Here is a 21106-nt window from a genome sequence, read left to right on the forward strand (position 1 = left end):
GATCCCCGTGTCCAGAAGGATCCAAGGAAAGATCCTGGGTCTCCAGGAGGGATCCCGGGTCTCCAGGAGGGATCCATAGAGAGATTCCAGGCCTCTGGAGGGATCCAAGGAAAGATCCTGGGTCTCCAGGAGGGATCCATAGAGAGATTCCAGGCCTCTGGAGGGATCCAAGGAAAGATCCTGGGTCTCCAGGAGGGATCCATAGAGAGATTCCAGGCCTCTGGAGGGATCCAAGGAAAGATCCTGGATCTCCAGGAGGGATCCATAGAGAGATTCCAGGCCTCTGGAGGGATCCAAGGAGAGACCCAAGGAGAGATCCTGGGCCTCCGGAGGGATCCCCGTGTCCAGAAGGATCCAAGGAGAGATCCTGGGTCTCCAGGAGGGATCCATAGAGAGATTCCAGGCCTCTGGAGGGATCCAAGGAGAGACCCAAGGAGAGATCCTGGGCCTCCGGAGGGATCCCCGTGTCCAGAAGGATCCAAGGAAAGATCCTGGGTCTCCAGGAGGGATCCATAGAGAGATTCCAGGCCTCTGGAGGGATCCAAGGAAAGATCCTGGGTCTCCAGGAGGGATCCCGGGTCTCCAGGAGGGATCCATAGAGAGATTCCAGGCCTCTGGAGGGATCCAAGGAAAGATCCTGGGTCTCCAGGAGGGATCCATAGAGAGATTCCAGGCCTCTGGAGGGATCCAAGGAGAGATCCAAGGAGAGATCCTGGGCCTCCGGAGGGATCCCAGTGTCCAGAAGGATCCAAGGAAAGATCCTGGGTCTCCAGGAGGGATCCCAGGCCTCCAGGAGGGATCCAAAGAGAGATTCCAAGCCTCTGGAGGGATCCAAGGAGAGACCCAAGGAGAGATCCCAGGCCTCTGGAGGGATACAAGGAGGGATCCCAGTGTCCAGAGGGATCCAAGGAGAGATCCTGGTGTCCAAAGGGATCCCAGACCTCCAGGAGGGATCCTCAAGGAGAGATCCTGGATCTCCAGGAGGGATCCGAGGAGAGATCCTGGGCCTCCAGGAGGGATCTCGGGCCTCCGGGAGGGATCCCAGGCCTGCAGAGGGATCCAAGGAGGGATCCCAGTGTCCAGAAGGATCCAACCAGTGGTGTCCCCCAGGGGTCCATACTGGGACCAGCAGCGCTTAACGTAGTCATCAACCGCCTGGACGAGGGGACAGAGCGTACGCTCAGCGAGTTCGCTGATGATACCGAAATGGGGGGGGTGACACCCCAGAGGGCCGTGCCACCACCCAGCGGGACCTGGACAGGCTGGAGAGCTGGGCAGGGAAGGACCTCGTGAGGTTCAGCAAGGACAAGCGGAGGGTCCTGGGGAGGAAGAACGTCTTGGCAGATGGGAACCGTATGGCAGAGAGAGGAACAGCAACCTGGGCAGGGAGGAACCTTATGGAATTCAAGAGGGGCAAGCGCAGGGTGCTGCACCCGGGGAGGAATAACCCCCCGCAGCAGGACAGGTTGGGGGTGACCTGCTGGAGAGCAGCTCGGTGGGGAGAGACCTGGGAGTGCTGGGGGCCGACGGGACGGCCATGAGGCAGCGATGGGCCCTGGTGGCCAAGAAGGCCAGTGGCATCCTGGGGGGCATGAAGAAGAGCGTGGCCGGCAGGTGGAGGGAGGTCATCCTCCCCCTCTGCTCTGCCCTGGGGAGGCCGCAGCTGGAGTTGTGGGTCCAGTTCTGGGCTCCCCGGGTCAAGAGGGACAGGGAACTGCTGGAGAGGGGACAGCAAAGGGCTACCGAGATGCTGAGGGGACGGGAACGTCTCTCCGATGAAGAAAGGCCGAGGGATTTGGGGCTTTTTGTCTGGAAAAAAGACGGCTGAGGGGGGATCTTAAAGGGTGGGTGTGAGGAGGATGGGGCCAGGCTCTTCTCAGTGGTGCCCGGGGACAGGACAAGGGGTAACGGGCACAAACGTGAGCATGGGAAGTTCCACCTAAACAGGAGGAGGAACTTCTTGACTCTGCGGGTGGCAGAGCCCTGGCACAGGCTGCCCAGAGAGGTGGGGGAGTCTCCGTCTGTGGAGCCATCCCAAACCCGCCCGGACGCGTTCCTGTGCCGCCTGCTCTGGGTGACCCTGCTCTGGAGGGGGTTGGAGGAGATGATCTCCAGAGGGCCCTTCCAACCCTACCATCCCGTGATTCTGTGAATGTCAGGCACCAGTATAGGGTAGGGGGGGACCTGCTGGAAAGCAGCTCTGAAGAAAAGGACCTGGGGGTCTTGGCAGACAGTAAATTATCCGTGAGCGACGTGCCCTTGTGGCCAAGGCGGCCAACGGAATTCCGGGCTGCGTAGGGAAGAGCGTGGCTGGCAGGTGGAGGGAGGTCGTTCTCACCCACTGGTGAGGCCACCGCTGGAATACTGGGTCCAGTTCTGGGCTCCCCAGTTCAAGAGGGAGAGGGAACGGCTGGAGAGGGTCCAGTGGAGGGCAACGAAGATGGTGGAGGGGTTGGAGCGTCTCCCACGTGAGGAAAGGCCGAGAGAGCTGGGACTCTTCAGCCTGGAGAAGAGAAGGCCGAGGGGAGACCTTCTGAATGTCGACGAGGATCGAAAGGATGGGTTGAAGGAGGATGGAGCCGGGCTCTTTTCGGCAATTCCTAGTGATGGGATGAGGAGTAACGGGTACAAGCCGGAACGTGGGAAGTTCTGATCAAATATGAGGAAAAACTTCTTTCGGGTGAGGGTGACGGAGCGCTGGAACGGGCTGCCCAGGGGGGTTGTGGAGTCCCTTTCTCCGGAGACTTTCAAGACCCGCCTGGATGCAGTCCTGAGTAACGTGCTCTAGGAGTTGGACTAGATGGTCTCTAGAGGTCCCTTCCAACTCGGAAATTCCGTGATTCCTCCTCGCTGCAGATGGCTCCTTCCCCGAGGACTTCTCCATCCTGGCCACGGTGCGTGCCCGGCGCGGGATCCAAGCTTTTCTCCTCTCCATCTACGACGAGCGAGGCGTCCAGCAGCTGGGCGTGGAGCTGGGACTCTCCCCCGTCTTCCTCTACGAGGACCAAGAGGGACGGCCGCCCCCCGAGCAGTACCCCGTCTTCCGCAAGGTCAACCTGGCCGATGGCAGGTGGGTGCCGAGGGGTGGGGGACACACCACCTCCCCCCCGCCCAGGGAGTCTCTCCGGTCCCTCTGGCTGCCACCGAGTCCCCTCTCCGCAGGTGGCACCGCGTGGCGTTGGCCGTGGAGGGCACCAACGTCTCCTTGCGGGTGGATTGTCACCTCCTCGCCACGCTGCCGCTGGAGCGGGGACCTCGGCCCCTCGTTAGCACCCAGGGGGTGACGATTTTCGGGGCCCGCCTCCTGGACGAGGAGGTGTTCCAGGTGGGTCCCTCCCCCCCAAATCCTTGTGGCCCCCCCTGTTGTCCCGCAGCACCTTTACCCTGGGCTGGGGAAGGGGGGGACCCGGTTGCCGTGGTTGGTAGGGGCACTGGGGGCTGCTCTCTGTCCCCATGGGCTGTCCCTGTCCCCATGGAGTGTCCCTGTCCCTATGGAGCGTCCCTGTCCTCATGGGATGTCCCTGTCCCCATTGGGTGTCCCTGTCCCTATGGAGCGTCCCTGTCCCCATGGAGCGTCCCTGTCCCCATGGAGTGTCCCTGTCCCTATGGGGTGTCCCTGTCCCCACGGAGTGTGCCCGTCCCTATGGAGCTTCCCTGTCCCCATGGAGTGTCCCTGTCCCCATGGAGTGTCCCTGTCCCCATGGTGTGTCCCTCTCCCTATGGAGTGTCCCTGTCCCCATGGTGTGTCCCTGTCCCCATGGTGTGTCCCTCTCCCTATGGGGTGTCCCTCTCCCTATGGGGTGTCCCTGTCCCCATGGTGTGTCCCTGTCCCTATGGAGTGTCCCTGTCCCTATGGGGTGTCCCTGTCCCCATGGGGTGTCCCTGTCCCCACGGAGTGTGCCCGTCCCTATGGGGTGTCCCTGTCCCCATGGTGTGTCCCTGTCCCCATGGAGTGTCCCTCTCCCTATGGGGTGTCCCTGTCCCCATGGTGTGTCCCTGTCTCCACGGAGTGTCCCTGTGCCTATGGAGTGTTCCTCTCCCTATAGGGTGTCCCTGTCCCCATGGTGTGTCCTTGTCCCTATGGAGTGTCCCTGTCCCCATGTGGTGTCCCTCTCCCTATGGGGTGTCCCTGTCCCTATGGGGTGACCTCCCTACATTCCTGCCCACTCTAAATGTCAGGGGCCACGGGCAAAGAGGCGGCATTGAGGCAGCGAGGCTGTGTGTCCCCCCCCCCCATTTTGTCCCCAGCAGGAAGACAAGGGTCTCTTTGTCCCCTTGCCCCCCCCCTGCACCCTCCACCCGGCCGAGGGGGTGTCTGCGCTGGCTGCCCCGAGCCGCCCACGGGACAGGGACGGGGCTGGCCACCAGCGCCGGCTCTTGCACCCATGTCCGGGGTGTATGTGGGCACCCGACCGGCCCCGGGGTGCGGATATGGGATGGGGCAGAAACCCCTTTTCCTCCTGCTCCCCCCTTCTCCTCTGCCACAGGGTGACGTCCAACAGCTGCTGATGGTGGCCGACCCCGAAGCCGCCCGCTCCTACTGCCAGCTCTACATGCCAGACTGCGACCAGCCCCTGCTCTACCCCCTCCTGGCCCCCTTCCCAGAGGATGTAAGCACCCAAACTGGGAAGGGGAAAGGCTGGGGGACACCCTCGGGAGCCGCCCCCCACCCTGCCGGGCAGCCCGGAGAGATGCTGCCAGGTTTGGTGTCACCGCGGGGGGAGCTGCCGGGGCTCCTGACACCCCCATTTCTCTCCCCGCTGGTGTCTCCGCCGCCCCTCGCAGAGCGGCCCGGAGCCCACAGCTGCCCCACGGAGGAAGGGGAAGAAGGGAAAGGGGAAAGGCAAACGCAAGGGCAAGGGCAAGAAGAGGAGGAACAAGGAGCTGCTGGAGCAACACGAGGCCTCCGTCCCCTCCGTGGTGGCCAGCCAGGTAGAGAGCGTGACTTAACCCACCTCTGCGGCTGCTTAACCCCAACCCCAGTTAACCCAGTTGTGCTAACGGTGCGCGTGGCCGTGGTGTGCCTGCTTCGCAGCTCGCCCGTGCCATGCCGTGCCGTGGCTCGGCTCCTCGCGCTGACACGGGACGGTTGTCACCCAAATCTGGCTTAAAAGCAGAGCGGCTCCAGGGTGCGCCTGGCCTGAGGTGGACCCCGACGCGTGGTGGTGCCCGCGCCGCGCCGCTCGTGCCGGGCCACGCCGCGGCCTCTTGCATCCAAAGCGACTCCCAGCCTCATCTTTGCAAAATCGGGGGCAAAACGGGCCGGCTCCGGCCACTCTGGCTGCTGTGGAGCCGAACCTTTGGGTCTGTTGGACGTGCCTGCAGGGTTCTAGCCAAAATGGCTCCTCCCCGAGATTTGGGGGAGCTCGAGCGGCCGGCGCATCCCCACGAGGACGCCGATCCTGTTGGCACTTGAGGCAGAGCCATCCCCACGGCTCCTGGCCTTGCGGAGCGTGTCCCGGGAGCTGGTGGGGATCCCCTGGGTGGGGGAGGCAGCCCCCACCCTCCAACCCCCCCGCCACGGCCTCCGCCTTCGCCCCCTTTGGCTCTGGAAATGGGTCACGGCTGCAGCTGGGAACTGGGAACGGCAGCGCTGGCCAAGGGCGGCCCCGGGGATGGTGGCCCCTCCTGCCGATGAGTCAGCCTTGGCCGATCCGGGCCGGGAGAGAGCCGGCAAAGGGTGGCTCTGCTCCAGTTGCTGCTTGGAGCCGTACGGGCCCCGGCGTGGAGGGGGAAAACGGCCGCCCCCGCGACTGGGAGCAGCAGCCGCCGAGCCCTGGCTCGCCTTCCCCCTCTGCCCCAGCGTCGCTGCCAGCCGGCGGTCCCCGAGGAGCGGGAGTCCCGCTGCCTTGTCCCAAAAGGCTCTGGCGTCCCAAAACCAGGCTTTAGTGGGGTGGGGGTGACCCAAATCCGACCGTGTCCTGTCCTCGTCCGTCGTCGTCGTCGTCGTCCCCCCCCCCCCTCCAAAAGCAGGGAGGGCATCCCCTGGCCCGGCCGGCCTGCGGGACCCCAGGAGGGTCGTGGGCCAGCACCTCCCTCTGCCGCAGCGCTCCCTTCCTCACCCCGCGCCCTTTCCGCATCGCCCAAGGCCAGCGCCCCGACACCCTCCGCGCAGGAGAGCTCCCCGACGCCCGTCCCCTCCAGCCTGGCCACCACCGTGAGCGTCACCCTCAACGGCACCGACCCCCTGGAGGTAGCACCGGGGCTGGGGGCAGGCGGAGCGGGGTTGGGGGGGGGTGGTGGTGGTGGTGGGGGGGGAGTTGTCCCCTGCTTTGCGCCTTAACGTTTCCCCGTCCCTTAGGATGCTGGCGAGGAGCTTGTGCTTGAACTTGAGGAGGACGGAGCCACCAGCACGGAGGTGCCGGGCTACGAGGACTACTACGACGAGGACCCTGCGAGCCAGGAGCGGTTCGGCCCCGCTGAGCGAGAGGAGACGGTGATCCAGGCTCCCCAGGTAACGCTGGGGACAAGGACCGAGCCCCCTCCCACCCCTCAGCTATGGCTGACCGAGCTGGGGCCACAGTTCGAGGTCCAGGGGCCACCTAGGCCATTTGGACCCCCTTCACCCCGGCTCTTGGCTATTTCTCTTCACCCCGGTGTTTTTCAGGAGCCCAACTTGAAGGGGGAGAAGGGCGAGCCAGCCATCGTGGAGCCGGTGAGTGGGGCACGGCCCCCCCCCCCACCCCCCTACCCCGGGGACGTGTGGCCCCCAGCCCTTCGCGGCACCCCGAGGGCCACCCGTCTGAGACGGTTGGCAGGACGGGGCTCGTTCTTTTCTTTAGGGTCGGCGATTCGAGGGGCCGCCGGGACCCCCGGGCCCTGCGGTGAGGAGCGAGGGGCTGCGGTGGGGAGGGTTCGGAGATGACAAAGCGTTAACCTGCCTCTGTCTTCTCCGCAGGGGGAAACAGGTCCCCTGGGACCACCGGGGCTCCCAGGGCTTCCCGGGGACCCCGGAGATCAGGTACGGAGCAGACGGGGAGGGCTGGGAGGGGGCCGGAGCTGCCCCACGGCGGGGCTGGGGGCCGCAGGCGTCCCGGCGGGTCCTGCCGCTGCATGCCGGCGTACTCGCGGGGTGATGGAGCTGCAAGCCCTGACCTGACAGCCTGGCTCCTGCCGGCACGATGACGGCTTATCCCTTCTTTTTTCCCTCCGTCAGGGTCCCGCGGGACGACCGGGGCTGCCGGGAGCTGACGGGATCCGCGGCCCGGCGGGGACCATGATCATGTTGCCGGTAAGTTCTGGGACAGGCCGGGATCCTCGGGGACCCTCCCTCCTGCTCTTCACGGAGCTCTCTAGGTGACGCAGAACTGGCCGTCCCCAGGGCTGGGGGGGCCAGTAACTCCCCCCAGCGTCCCTCACCTTCCTCCTTCCCCCCAGTTCCAGTTCGGCGGAGACTCCCTCAAGGGTCCCACCGTCTCTTTCCAAGAAGCCCAAGCCCAAGCGATCCTGCAGCAGGCGAAGGTAAGGACCCCTGCCACCAGCCCCCCCATCCCAGCCTCCCTGCTCCCCCTCACCCTGCTCCCCCTCACCCCTCTCCTCCCTTCTCTCCCCAGCTTGCCATGAAGGGTCCTCCAGGTCCCATGGGGCTGACCGGCCGCCCGGGACCACTGGTGAGTACGGCCAGCCTGGGGGTTGCTGCGAGGTGCCCACCCCCCTAAAATACACCTTGTCGGGCGCATCTCCGCCATCGAGCAAACCCTCGTGGCGGCGGCGATGATCTCCACGCCCCCTTGTTTTTGTAGGGTCTACCTGGACACCCAGGCCTGAAAGGAGACGCGGGGGACGTGGGGCCACGCGTGAGTCTTGCTGGGTTGGGTTGTGCGGGGTTACGTGCAAGGCAAACCCGGCCCTGACGTCTTCCCCTCTTCTCCACCAGGGTCCCCGGGGAATGCAGGGACCTCCGGGGCCGCCGGGGAAGCTGGGCAGGCGGGTAAGCGCCGGGGGTTCGGGTATTGCCTCCCCCAAAATGTCCTGGTGTGTTGTCACACGCCGAGGTGCCCCTTTCCCATCGCTGTCCCGAGGGGCTCCGAGCCTCGGGCTCCTTCCCACCCCCCGCCTCGACTTGTCTCGCAGGGTCGTGCTGGAGCGGACGGTGCCAGGGGTCTGCCGGGGGAAACCGGACCCAAGGTGTCGTGCGGGGGGGTGGTAGCGGTGCTGCCGGGGGGCTGCTGGGAGCAGGGTCGGGGGTGGGGGGGGAAGACAGGACCCCCGGGTCCTGACGCGGCGGTGGGGTGACGTGGGCTCAGCCTGACGCTTGTCCTACCCCTGCAGGGTGAAAGGGGCTTCGACGGGCTGCCGGGGCTGCCGGGCGAGAAGGGCCACAGGGTAAGTGGGACCGCGCCGTGTCCCCTCCTGCCACCCCCCTCCCCATGCCACCTCACCCTCTTCTCCTCTGCAGGGTGACGTGGGGAAGCCAGGACCAGCGGGCCCCCCCGGGGAGAAAGGCGCCAAGGTGAGGAGGCTGGGGAGGGATGGGGAAGGATCAGGCCCTGCTGGTGTTGGAGGGACGTGCTCAGCTCCGCTCTGTCCCCTCCAGGGCTCGGACGGTCTTCCGGGACCTCGGGGGCAGCCAGGGGAACCCGTAAGTACCTGCTGGCAACACCGGGAGCCTGGCCCGGCTTCTCCCCCAGCCCCAGGAGCAGGGTGGGGGGCAAGTTTGCCCACCATCTTCCTCTCTGTGGCTTTTTGGAGGAGAGATTTGGGCACTGGACCCCCACCCCAGGGAATATGGGGTGCTGGGGTCAACGCTGCCATCTGAGTCCCCTCTGTCCTTGGCCCTAGGGTACGCGAGGCCTGATCGGCTCACGGGGCTCCCCCGGCCCCCCCGGCCCACCGGTATGAGACACCGCTCCTGTCTGTCCGTCCGTCCGTCTGTCCCCACCTTGGGACACCAGGACTTTTCTCTGACACCCGTCAGCCTGGGCACGGCGTCGTCCTTGGCGCGGGGTCACCTTGGGGCGCGGCGTCGCCCTGACCCTCCCTCCTTCCTCCGCAGGGTGCCAGCGGCATCGACGGAGCGCCGGGGCCCAAAGGCAACGTGGTGGGTGTCAGTGGGGGCCCCCCCGCCCCCCGGGAGCACCCATCCCAAATTAGCCAGCGAGAGCCTGGGATGCTCCAGGGAGGGGGATTCCCTGGGCTGGGGCGAGAGCTGCCCCGTGCTCTCGTGGGGCGTGTGGGGCAGGAGGGTGCAGGGGGGTGCCGGCGAGGGCGGGGGTGGCACATCCTGGGGTGCCAGGAGATTTTTTGCTGCACTAATGGACTTTCTCTGCCCGCCCCCCCTCCAGGGAATCCAGGGGGAGCCGGGACCCCCGGGACAGCAAGGGAACCCCGGTCCGCAGGTACGTGGAGGCGATGGGGGCGTCCCCACGGGGCTGGGGGCTGGGGGCTGGGGTGCTCCCTCGGTCCCTTCCCAGCACCCCGATCTGGTCTCTCGCAGGGTCTGCCCGGCCCCCAGGGTCCCGTCGGGCTGCCAGGGGAGAAGGTGAGTCAGGCCCCAGCGTTGTTTGGGGGTGTCCAGCGCTTCCGCGGCTCTGAGCGGGTGCTGGGGAGCCGCAGGGGTGACCCCAGTCCCTCTGCGTCCCCACACGTCCTCCTCTTGCCCAGGGCCCGCCGGGAAAGCCGGGAATACAAGGGGTGGCTGGGGCCGACGGGCCTCCGGTGAGTACTGGTGGGGGGCACTGGTGGGGGGCTGTGGGGTCACTCCGGTCCCCGGCAGAGCGGGGACCCCCAGGGCGGCGTCACCGTCCCAGCTCAGGGCTCACCTTTTGCGTGTCCCCGCAGGGTCACCCCGGCCGAGAAGGGCCAGCCGGAGAGAAGGGCCTCCAGGTAAGGGGGTGACACCCCCCCCAGCCCCCAGCCCCGTCATGCCCTGGGTGGGGGAAAAGGATCCACTTTCCGAGGGGGGTGTCCCATTTTTGCTGACTCTCTCTTTGTCCCCAGGGCCCCGTGGGTGCCCCTGGTCCCGTCGGCTATCCCGGACCCCGGGGGGTGAAGGTAAGCACGGCCTCCCCCTCCGCTGAGGCGCGATGTCGAGGGGGGGTCAGGCGGCGTCCCCCAGGTTGGGGGTTCCCCTCCAACCCCTCTGTGTCTCCGCAGGGAGCTTTTGGCGTGCGGGGCCTGAAAGGCAGCAAAGGGGAGAAGGTAAGAGATGCGGGGAGGAGGGGGCAGCAGGGGACGGGGGCCCTTGTCCCATGGTATCTGTGGGTCCCTGGTGTTGGGGGGCACTAGTCCTTGCCTTGAGATAGCTGCGGGTGGGGGGACGCCTGGGTTGCGGCTGGGGGGCGACCCTCTGTGGTGGGATTCGGGGCTCAGCCCCGCGCCGTGATCCCACCTGGGGCTTGTACCAGAGCTAACGCGGTCTCACCCCGCCCCCCCCCAAAAATGTGCCTCTTGTTCAGGGAGAAGACGGATTCCCCGGCTTTAAGGGGGACATGGGCCCCAAGGGCGACAGGGTAAGTGGGGTGCCCCTCGTCAGGGCTGGGTGGGGTGGGGGGGCTGCAGGTGCCACAAAACCCCGGGAGGTTTTTGCCGGCCGGCTGCGGGATGGCGGGGGGATGGAACCGGGGAGGGGACACGGCTCTGTTGGTGGGGACAGCTGGGGACCCCAGGGAGCAGCCCCCGTCCCCCTGGCAGCGTGCTCCCCGCGCCTCCGCGTTACCGTTCCAGGGTGACCAGGGCTCGCTGGGCCCCCGCGGCGAGGACGGCCCCGAGGGGCTGAAGGGGCAGACGGGTCCCATGGGGGAACCGGGTGCTCCTGGCCCCGCCGGCGAGAAGGTGAGGGGAGCCCCATGTCCCCGCGTCCCCGCGTCCCTCGTAGCCCGTGGCTCAGCTCCGCTCTCTCCCTTGCAGGGCAAGCTTGGAGTGCCGGGTCTCCCGGGCTATCCCGGGCGCCAGGGCCCCAAGGTGAGCGTGGGGCAGCCTTTGGGGTGTCCCCGGGACCCCAAAGTGCCTCGTCAGCCCTGGATTATCACTTATCCTCTCTCTCCATAGGGCTCCACTGGCTTCCAGGGTCCCATGGGGCTGGCGGGAGAGAAAGGCAAGAGGGTGAGTCAGCCCTGTCCCGCTGTGTCACCCTGTCCCATCCCTCCAAATCGTTCCCTGTCCCCCACATCCTGCTCTGTCACCCCCTCTGCGAGCCGGAGAGGGGCTGGGCTGAGCTCAGAGGCGGGGAAGGGACCCAGCCCCGTGGTCCTCTCCGTTCCCTCCCGCAAACGCCCTTGGGCACGCTCTGTCCCCTCGGGGGGCACGTGGGGGGACCATGGGTGAGTGGGGGGCTGCCCCACGCGCTGCTCTCCCCACCATCTCCCTTTTCCCCGCAGGGCAAGGCCGGCCAGGCTGGGCAGCCGGGACAGCGAGGGCCCCCGGTGAGTAACCTCAGCCCCGGCCCCGAGCTGAGGGTGACAGGAATCACCCGGTGACAACCGGCGACCGCCGCGGGGCCGGCTGTACCCCACCGTGACCATCCCGGGGTCCAGCTGCATCCCACCACAACCCTTCCCGGGTGGATTGTATCCCACGGCAACCATCCTAGGGCTGGCTGTAACCCGTGGCAACAGAGCTTGGGGTCTGCTGTATCCCACGACAACACGCTCCGCAGCCTCCTGGTATCCCGTGGCAATTAGACTGGAGCTGATCATTTCCCACAGCCACGAGATCCCAAACTTCCGCCTGCGTCCCATGGGAACCACCCTGGGGCCAGCCATGTCCCTCCTGGCTCCCTGCCCCACTGCCATCCCCGACCCCCAGCTCCCCACTCCGCACCCAGCCCCACTCCCTGCTCTGTCCCCCCAACTTCCAGCCCCATCTCCCCTTTCCTTACCCCCTTCCCAGCCCCGCTCCCTGCCCCACGCCTTCTCACCCCACTCTTTGCCTCCCGCCTGCGCAGGGACTCCCAGGGGAGCGAGGTCTGCCCGGTCCCACGGGGAAACCCGGCCCCAAGGTAGGTGGGAGCCTGGCCACGGGGTCCCCCAGGGCCCCATCTCCCCGCTGCGCTCAGGGCCCCTTGGCCGCGGGTGCTGGCAGTGGGTCGGATGTGGGGCAGGGGGGAGGGTGAGGGTCTTCGCTGTCATCCTCAGCCTGTTTCTGTCTCCCCAGGGAGATCCTGGCCATGACGGGGCCCCTGGTGCGGTGGGAGAGAAGGTGAGCGGGGAGGGGTTGTTGCATGGAAGAAGGGTGTCCTCCTTGAAAGGCACCCCAGGAAGGGACCGAGCGTGGGGAAAACGGGGTGCTGGGCATGGGGAGCGGGTCTGGGTGCTGTGGGTCCATGGGGAAAGCCCCTCTGCTGCTGACCCTGGGTTTTCTCTCCCTCCCACAGGGTCCCCAAGGTCCACAGGGACCCAACGGCTTCCCGGGCACAAAAGGTCCCCCCGTAAGTGGCGATTTTTGTGCGTGGTCCTGCCTGTGCTCGGGACGATGTGGGGGGCAGAGTGGGGCTGGCATGTCCTCCTTCTCCCTCTGCACCCCGTGGGGTGCAGGCAGCGGAGGGGGGGAGCCTGGCTACGCAGCCCGTATCCCCCCACCCCGTTACCTCTGCTCCTGCCCAGGGTCCCGCCGGGAAGGACGGCTTGCCAGGACACCCGGGACAACGTGGGGAGCCGGTGGGTCCCCTGCCACCCTTACCGGGGGGGGTGGGATGCCTGGCAATACCCAGCATTAACCTCTCTCTCCTCTGCAGGGGTTTCATGGCAAAACCGGCCCCCCCGGCCCCACAGGGGTGGTGGGACCCCAGGTGAGTGCCGGGGATGGAGGCGGGAGGTGTTTGCCTTGAAAAGAGCCCGATGCGATGGAGGGACCCCCAGAAGCTCACCCTGCTCTCTCCCCACAGGGTAAATCAGGCGAGACGGGGCCTGTGGGAGAGAGGGGGCACCCAGGCCCACCCGGCCCCCCCGGGGAACAAGGCCTTCCTGGAGCTGCTGGCCGAGAAGGAGCCAAGGTAGGAGCCACGCCGGGGGTCCAACCGCTCACCTGGACCCCCACAAGCCAGAGCCAAGCGGGGCTGGGTCCCCTCTGAGCCCTGCAGGACACGGCGGGGGGGCTTTTCCCGGTTTGGTGGGGACGGAGCAAAGCTCTCTGGTACTCCTCTCCGCCTTGCAGGGTGACCCTGGCCCCGCTGGCATCCCCGGTAAGAGCGGCCCCCCAGGCATCCACGGTTTTCCCGGCACACGGGGAGCACCCGGAGAGACGGTCAGTGCTTGGACACAGCCCGTTACGGTCCTGGGAGAGGAGAGGAGGGTCCCTTCTCACCGTCTTCCCTGCCCTCCTACAGGGTCCACCCGGCTTGAAAGGTGGGGAAGGTCCCCCCGGTCCCCCTGGACCCACGGTGAGTACAAAACGTGGTGACTGGATGGCTTCTTCAAGTATATCGGAGGCAAAAGGAAAACTAGAGAAGTTGTGGGCCCGCTGTTGAATGAGGCAGGAGCCATGGGGACGGAGGATGCGGAGAAGGCGGAGTTACGGAATGCCGCCTTTGCTTCGGTCTTTACTGCTCGGCCCAGCCCTCAGGAGTCCCAGACTTTGGAGAAAGTAACAGGGAAAGAGCAAGACGTCCCCTTGGTTGAGGAGGATCAAGTGAGAGATCAATTAGGTCAATTAGACATCCACAAGTCCATGGGACCCGATGGGATGCACCCGAGAGGGCTGAGGGAGCTGGCGGAAGTCATTGGCGGGTCGCTCTCCATCATCTTTGAAAGGTGCTGGAGAACAGGCGAGGTGCCGGAGGGCTGGAGGAAAGCCAACGTCCCTCCAGTCTTCCAAAAGGGCAAGAAGGAGGATCTGGGGAACTACAGGCCAGTCAGCCTCACCGCCGTCCCTGGAAAGGTGATGGAACAGGCGTCGTCTCAAGGCAGGTGGAGGAAAAGAAAGCTATCGGAAGTACCCAGCATGGATTCACCAAGGGGAAATCATGTCTGACTAATCTGAGAGCCTTTCTCTGGTGGCATGGCCGGATGGAGAGATGAGGGGAGGGCGGTGGGTGTTGTCTGCCTTGACTTCAGCGAGGCGTTGGACACGCTCTCCCCCGGCATCCTCCTAGGGAAGCTTTAGGGAAGCTTGGGGCAGTGCGGCTGGAGAGCTGCCCGGCGGAAAAGGACCTGGGGGTTCCCATTGACGAGCGGCCGAACACGAGCCAGCAGCGTGCCCAGGTGGCCAAGAAAGCCAACGGCATCCTGGCTCGTATCAGAACTAGCGTGACCAGCAGGAGGAGGGAGGTGATCGTCCCCCCGTGCTCAGCACTGGGGAGGCCACCCCTGGAGGATCGTGTCCAGTTCTGGGCACCCCGATACCAGAGAGATCTCGAGGCGCCGGAGCGAGGGCAGAGGGGGGCAACGAAGGGGGTGAAGGGCCTGGAGAATAAACGTGGTGAGGAGCGATTGAGGGAGCTGGGAGTGTTTAGTCCGAGGAAGAGGAGGCTGAGGGGAGACCTCATCGCTCTCCACAACCACTTGGGAGGACGCTGCAGAGCGGTTGGGGCTGGTCTCTTCTCACGGGTGATTGGCGCTAGAACAAGAGGGAACGGCTTCAAGCTGCAGCCGGGGAGGTTTAGGCTGGGCACGAGGAAAAAATTCTTCCCAGAAGGAGCGGTCGGACGCCGGACTAGGCTGCCCGGGGAGGTGGTGGAGTCGCCGTCCCTGGAGGTGTTTGAGAGTGGTTTAGGTGTGGGGGGGATGTGGTGTGGGGGGGAGCTCTGTAGAGTGGGGCTGATGGGTTGGACCCGATGGTCCCGAGGGTCTTTTCCCACCTGAAGGATTCTGTGATTCTCTGATTAGGAAGTGTGGGGTGGATGAACGGACAGCGGGGGGGAGGGAAAACCGGTTGAAAGGCCCTCAGAGGGTGGGGATTAGGGGCACAGAGTCGAGTTGGGGGTCGGTGCGAGTGGTGTTCCCCAGGGGTCAGTGCTGGGCCCAGTCCTCTTCAATGTCGTCATCAATGGCCTGGATGAAGGGACAGAGCGTCCCCTCGGCAGGTTTAGAGGTGACACAAAGCTGGGGGGGTGGCCGACACCCCGGAATGCCGTGCCGCCATCCAGAGAGACCTGGCCAGGCTGGAGAGTTGGGCAAAGAGGAACCTTATGGAATTCAAGAGGGGCAAGCGCAGGGTGCTGCACCCGGGGAGGAATAACCCCCCGCAGCAGGACAGGTTGGGGGTGACCTGCTGGAGAGCAGCTCGGTGGGGAGAGACCTGGGAGTGCTGGGGGCCGACGGGACGGCCATGAGGCAGCGATGGGCCCTGGTGGCCAAGAAGGCCAGTGGCATCCTGGGGGGCATGAAGAAGAGCGTGGCCGGCAGGTGGAGGGAGGTCATCCTCCCCCTCTGCTCTGCCCTGGGGAGGCCGCAGCTGGAGTTGTGGGTCCAGTTCTGGGCTCCCCGGGTCAAGAGGGACAGGGAACTGCTGGAGAGGGGACAGCAAAGGGCTACCGAGATGCTGAGGGGACGGGAACGTCTCTCCGATGAAGAAAGGCCGAGGGATTTGGGGCTTTTTGTCTGGAAAAAAGACGGCTGAGGGGGGATCTTAAAGGGTGGGTGTGAGGAGGATGGGGCCAGGCTCTTCTCAGTGGTGCCCGGGGACAGGACAAGGGGTAACGGGCACAAACGTGAGCATGGGAAGTTCCACCTAAACACGAGGAGGAACTTCTTGACTCTGCGGGTGGCAGAGCCCTGGCACAGGCTGCCCAGAGAGGTGGGGGAGTCTCCGTCTGTGGAGCCATCCCAAACCCGCCCGGACGCGTTCCTGTGCCGCCTGCTCTGGGTGACCCTGCTCTGGAGGGGGTTGGAGGAGATGATCTCCAGAGGGCCCTTCCAACCCTACCATTCCGTGATTCCATGTTTCTGTGACATTTGAGGGGTTCTCTGGAGTTTTGGGGTGTCCCCTGGTAATGCATATACTCCTGCCACCTGCTCGAAATCTTTGATGTTGATGAAGAGAAAAGGTTTCTTTGGAGAGGAGGAAGACTGCTGGGGCCTTCTTCCCTCCACCCCACCTCTCTCTTTTCTCCCCAGGGTTCCCCCGGAGAGCGAGGTCCCACGGGAGCTGCTGGAGGCATTGGATTACCGGGCCGGGGGGGTGCACAGGGTCCCCCCGGTCCCGTCGGCGAGAAGGGCTCCCCGGTAGGTGCGAGAGGTTGTGTGGGGTGAGGCGGGAGGTGTGGGGCAGCGCTGGGACAAGCCGTGTCTCCCGTGGGTCCCGGCCAACCCTGCTCTCAGCCCTTCGCCTCCCTGCCCGCAGGGTGAGCGAGGTCCCATGGGTCCGGCTGGGCATGACGGGATCCAGGGCCCCGTGGGGCTGCCGGGCCCAGGCGGACCCCCCGGCCCCGCCGGAGAAGATGGGGACAAGGTAAGTCAAGGGGACACAAGTCAGGAGCTTCAGCAATGGCTCCTTGTCATTTCACCACCGACAGCACAGGGAATGTTCCCCGGGATGGACGTTGGGGACAAGTCCCCTCGTAGAGGGCACATCCCGGGGCTGAGGGACCTCCGGAATGGGGCACGTTTCCCCTATGGCTTCCTGGGAGCGGGGATTCCCCGGGCGGCAGCGGGCTCTCGGTCCTGACAGGTTTCCTTGGCACTGCTTCCCAAGTGGTGGCAGGTTTTCCCGGTGCTGGGATTTCCTTGGCCGGGGCTTCCCAGCCGTGGCAGCTTTCCCTGGCCGCCGGCGTTCCCTCCTCGCCGGCCGCCGGCTTCTCACCCTCTTCCCTTTGCCACAGGGCGAGATGGGGCTTCCCGGACAGAAGGGCAGCAAAGGCGACAAGGGCGAGGCGGTGAGTGCCGGGGATGGGGGGGTTGACTCTGCCCCGGGGGGAGGGTTTTCCGAAGGGTGGGAGATGGGAGCGGCGAGGTGGGAGACCATTTGGGACCTACCCTCACCCTTCGTGGGTGCTCCTGTCCCCCAGGGTCCCCCGGGACCGACAGGAATCCAGGGACCCATCGGGCACCCCGGCCCCGCGGTGAGTAGGTGCCGAGCACCTTCCCCCACCCCCCCGGCCCTGCCAACCCCGGTTTATTCCCTCGACTGACCCCCACCTTCTCCTTTCGCCTCCCTTCCCTGCCCTCCCACCCCACACATTGGGGGCTCTGTGGGGCAGGCGGCGCTGAGCCCAACCTTTCCCTCGCCAGGGAGCGGACGGGGAGCCGGGGCGCCGCGGGCAGCAGGGGATGTTTGGGCAGAAAGGAGATGAGGGATCGCGGGGTCACCTTGGCCTCAGCGGCCCCCCCGGCCTGCAGGTAAGGAGCGGAGAGGGGTGGGCTTGGGTCTGATGGGACAGGGGGGGACAAGGGACAGGGCGGGGGACAAGGGACGTGTGGCTTGGGCTCTGCACAGCCCACCCGGGGCCAAGGCACCCTCTGCTTTGCCCCAGGGGGCTTCCAGCCCCCTCCCTTGCCCCCCCCCACGCCAACCTGTGCTTCCCCTCAGGGCATGCCGGGCCCACCGGGCGAGAAGGGCGAGAACGGAGACGTCGGCCCCATGGTAAGGAAACCCCTCCGCGCACCCACCGCTCCCCCTCCACCTCCTTCTGCCCCGGCTCCCCCTTCCCACCTCTCCCAGTCCCCCGGCATCCTCACGGCTCAGCCCCCCTCTGCAGCCTGACCCCCCCTCTGCAGCCTGACCCCCCCGCTCTGTGCCCCCCACAGGGTCCCCCCGGCGCGCCAGGACCCCGTGGGCCGCAGGGACCCAGCGGTGCCGAGGTGAGTACGAGCCTGTTGTGGGGGGGGGGGCTCGGCGAGGGCTTCTGGGTGCAGGGGCTGCCCCCAATGTGGGTCGTGTCCCCCCCGCCCCATCCTCTTGCCTTTAGGGCCCCCAGGGAATGCCGGGTGGCGTGGGACAGCCGGGTGCCGTGGGAGAAAAGGTAAGCCCCGCGTTTTGGGGTGGGGGGACGACGATGTGGGTCTCAGGCCGGGCACCCAGCACCCGGCAGCGTCTGCCCCGTTGTTTTTCTCTCATCCAGGGGGAACCGGGCGAAGCGGGAGATCCCGGACCCCCCGGGGAACCCGGCCCCCCCGTAAGTATCGCAGAGGGCGCCGGGGTGTCTTTTAGGGGCAAGAGAAGGAAAGTGGGGGCCGGATCCTGCTCTCGCTGGCCACGGGAAGCACCAGGCAGAGCTCCTGGGGAACGTTTTACCGCCCCTTCCCGGCTCTAACGTGACCCCCCCCCCCCCCCACGCACCCCCCGTCCCTCCGCAGGGGGTGAAAGGAGATGTGGGGGAGAAGGGAGACGCGGGGCAGTCGGGAGCAGCTGGACCCCCTGGCAAGAAGGGCCCACCCGGAGAAGATGGAGCCAAAGGCAACCTGGTAAGTGGCACAGAGAGGTGGGGGGTACTGCCCTGAGCCCCCCTGTCCCCCCCCCACCCCGATATCCCTGTTCCTGCCTCTGCTTTCCCAGCACGCAGAAGGTCTGGGGCTCCCTCCCAGTCCCCCGCTCGTCTCCCCTTCTCTCTGCAGGGTCCCATCGGCTTTCCCGGTGATCCCGGCCCCCCCGGAGACCCTGGCGTGCCGGTGAGTAGCCCCCGCTCACCCCTTAGAGAAGCCGTGGAGCAGAATCAGCCCCACTCCTGGGGCTTCCCCAGGGCTGGAGCCAGCCCCCACGTCCCCTGCAGCGCTCCGGTGTCACCCGCTGCCGTCACCCCGCGGCGGTGATGGGGTTGGGAGGTGCCAGGACACCCGGATTCTCTCCCTGCTTTGTCTTGTCGGTGCTTCCCGGTGTCCCGACAGCCGGGGGGGGTGGGATGTGGGGGGTTCATTTAGGTGAGCGCTCATCCTCCCCTGTGTCACAGGGTCTGGACGGAGCTGCTGGAGAGAAGGGTGACAGCGGGGACCCCGGTCTGCCGGTGAGTGGGGCAGCTGGGGGCGTCACGGCTGCAAAAAAGGGGGGTGGCATTCCCAGTGGGACCCTCCTGGGCTGGGGGGCTGAGCCGTGCCGCTTCCTGGGACTCTTCCGCGTCCCTTCCCCTCCGTGCTGCCCCCGGTCCCGGCTCTGGGACTCTCCCCTCAGCCCAAATTCCCACTGGCTTCGTTTCAGGGTCCGCCAGGCGCATCGGGGGAGCCGGGTCCCCCGGGTCCCCCCGGACGGAGGGTGAGTAAGGGAAGGGTGAGGATGAGACGGGGAGGGACAACGTGGGGTGAAGCGGGACTGCGAGCGGGTCACCACACCGCTCCCGGTGTCTCTGTCCCCTCATCCAGGGGCCCGCGGGACCAATGGGGCGCGAGGGCCGTCAGGGCGAGAAGGGTGCCAAGGTGAGTGGTGGCGGGTACCCCCCAGTGCTCCCCAAACCCACCCCCCTCCAGGAGCCTCCACCATCCTGGGGCAGGATCAGACCCCCCCCAGGTGGTGCTGGGTCCCCAGGGGTGCCAGCCTCAGCTCTCTCTGTCCTCCTGTCCCCAGGGACAGCCCGGCACCGAGGGGCCACCCGGGAAAACGGGCCCCGTGGGGGCACAGGGGCCACCGGGACGGCCGGGCTCCGAAGGACTGCGCGGGATCCCCGGCCCTGCCGTGAGTCGGGGGCTACGGGGAGGACTTGTGGGGCTCCAAAGCCCTGGCCAGCTGCAGCTGGGGGATGTCCCCTCAGGCACGATGGCTGCGGCCTGTCGGGGGGGGTGTCACAGCTTGGGGGGGGGTTCCTCTCCCACACTGAGTCTCTTCCAGGGGGAACAAGGCTTGCTGGGGGCTCCGGGACAAGCGGGACCACCCGGTCCCCTGGTAAGTCAGGGGGAACGAGTCCTGGGCACCCATGATCCGAGCTGGGCACGGTTCGGGGTGCGTGACACCCCGGTGGCCTCTTGCAGGGTCCCGTGGGTTTGCCTGGCCTCAAGGGAGACCCCGGCCACAAGGGAGATAAGGTGAGACGAGGTGACGGTCGCACGGGAGCTGGGGTCCCTCGCCTTGTCCCCAAACCACCCTCGTGGTGGGGAAGGGGCTGCCTGACGCTGCCCTTCGTCCCCAGGGCCACGCTGGATTGATTGGGCTCATTGGACCCCCAGGAGAGATGGGCGAGAAAGGAGACCAGGGGCTCCCGGGCATCCAGGGCCCCCCGGGACCCAAAGGAGACCCTGTGAGTATTCGGGGTCTCCCCTGAGCTGAGGGGTTGGGGGAACGTCGGGGGGAGACAAGGTACAGGGGGGACCCCCTCGAGCACGGGGTCGATGCTCTCTCTACCCACAGGGTCTGGCTGGACCCACCGGCCCCACTGGGCCCCCCGGCCCCCCCGGGCTCTCGGTGAGTATCTGCCTGCGCTGCGTGGGTTCACCGAGGGGCTCCTGCCTGCCCTTAATTCCCCCCGCAGACCCCTGGGGGGGCTTCGTCCCCAGGAGGGTGAGGGACAGGGGCGGGGGGAGCCAGAGTCCCGGGGTTGGGGGGGGCGGGGGGGCTTGGGGGCAGCTGCCATGGGATCATCGCGTGCCCGGCCAGTGCCCCTCTCCTCTCTTCTCTTCCCCACAGGGACCCTTGGGCCAGAAGGGCTCCAAAGGCTCACCGGTGAGCGCCGGGGAGGGCTGGGGACCCGGGGGGGAGCGGGGTGGGGGGGGCAGCTCCTAATGTGTTCCTGGGGGGAGAACGCGGGGCCCATCTGCCCCACGGCGCTGAGTCCTCTTCTTTTGCAGGGTGCTCTGGGTCCTCGAGGTGACACGGGTCCCCCCGGTCCCCCAGGACCACCGGTGAGTAAGGGCCGCTCTGGGCAGACACCACGTCGTGTCTGTCCCCTCCCGGGTGGCCCCGGACCCCCCTCATCCTGCCGCCTGACCCCCACATCTGCTGTCCCCCCCCCCCCATCTGCTGTCCCCCCCGCATCTGCTGTCCCCCCCGCATCTGCTGCCGTCACCCCTTCATCCCTCTCCGTCCCAGGGCCGCCCGGCTGAGCTGCTCGAGCCGTTGCCCTCCAGCCGGAGCAGGAGGCACCGCCGGGCAACCGAAGGGGCTCTGGGGGAGCAGGGCCCCCCCCCGGCTTACGAGGGGCTGGAGGAGGTGTACGCGTCGCTCAGCTCCCTGCGCACCGAGGTGGAGCAGCTGAGACGGCCCCTGGGCACCCCCGAGAGCCCCGCGCGGGTCTGCAGGGAGCTGCAGCTCTGCCACCCGCACCTGCGGGACGGTGAGGTTTTGGGGTGGGGGGGTGGGAGCCGAGGGGACA

At 66.7% G+C, this 21106-nt stretch overlaps 1 protein-coding gene across 1 annotated transcript in view; it reads left to right on the plus strand.

Annotated features, from left to right (window-relative positions):
- COL5A3 (collagen type V alpha 3 chain) overlaps positions 1-21106 on the plus strand; it is a 37519-nt gene that overhangs the window by 14632 nt on the left and 1781 nt on the right. Inside the window, 61 exon segments of the mRNA XM_054183449.1 lie at positions 2857-3070; positions 3163-3325; positions 4488-4610; positions 4786-4932; positions 6089-6193; positions 6302-6454; positions 6608-6655; positions 6783-6824; positions 6899-6961; positions 7157-7231; positions 7378-7461; positions 7554-7610; positions 7743-7796; positions 7877-7930; positions 8074-8127; positions 8272-8325; positions 8399-8452; positions 8537-8581; positions 8782-8835; positions 8996-9040; positions 9285-9338; positions 9437-9481; positions 9604-9657; positions 9781-9825; positions 9940-9993; positions 10096-10140; positions 10398-10451; positions 10666-10773; positions 10849-10902; positions 10990-11043; positions 11319-11363; positions 11885-11938; positions 12094-12138; positions 12314-12367; positions 12543-12596; positions 12674-12727; positions 12824-12931; positions 13093-13182; positions 13265-13318; positions 15993-16100; positions 16219-16326; positions 16697-16750; positions 16883-16936; positions 17106-17213; positions 17404-17457; positions 17622-17675; positions 17783-17836; positions 17936-17989; positions 18171-18278; positions 18429-18482; positions 18761-18814; positions 19006-19059; positions 19167-19220; positions 19369-19476; positions 19630-19683; positions 19770-19823; positions 19928-20035; positions 20146-20199; positions 20422-20457; positions 20583-20636; positions 20824-21067. Coding sequence (XP_054039424.1) covers positions 2857-3070; positions 3163-3325; positions 4488-4610; positions 4786-4932; positions 6089-6193; positions 6302-6454; positions 6608-6655; positions 6783-6824; positions 6899-6961; positions 7157-7231; positions 7378-7461; positions 7554-7610; positions 7743-7796; positions 7877-7930; positions 8074-8127; positions 8272-8325; positions 8399-8452; positions 8537-8581; positions 8782-8835; positions 8996-9040; positions 9285-9338; positions 9437-9481; positions 9604-9657; positions 9781-9825; positions 9940-9993; positions 10096-10140; positions 10398-10451; positions 10666-10773; positions 10849-10902; positions 10990-11043; positions 11319-11363; positions 11885-11938; positions 12094-12138; positions 12314-12367; positions 12543-12596; positions 12674-12727; positions 12824-12931; positions 13093-13182; positions 13265-13318; positions 15993-16100; positions 16219-16326; positions 16697-16750; positions 16883-16936; positions 17106-17213; positions 17404-17457; positions 17622-17675; positions 17783-17836; positions 17936-17989; positions 18171-18278; positions 18429-18482; positions 18761-18814; positions 19006-19059; positions 19167-19220; positions 19369-19476; positions 19630-19683; positions 19770-19823; positions 19928-20035; positions 20146-20199; positions 20422-20457; positions 20583-20636; positions 20824-21067 — 4497 coding nt within the window.

Source organism: Rissa tridactyla, chromosome 25 (genome assembly GCF_028500815.1).
Source record: "Rissa tridactyla isolate bRisTri1 chromosome 25, bRisTri1.patW.cur.20221130, whole genome shotgun sequence".
NCBI lineage: Eukaryota > Metazoa > Chordata > Aves > Charadriiformes > Laridae > Rissa > Rissa tridactyla.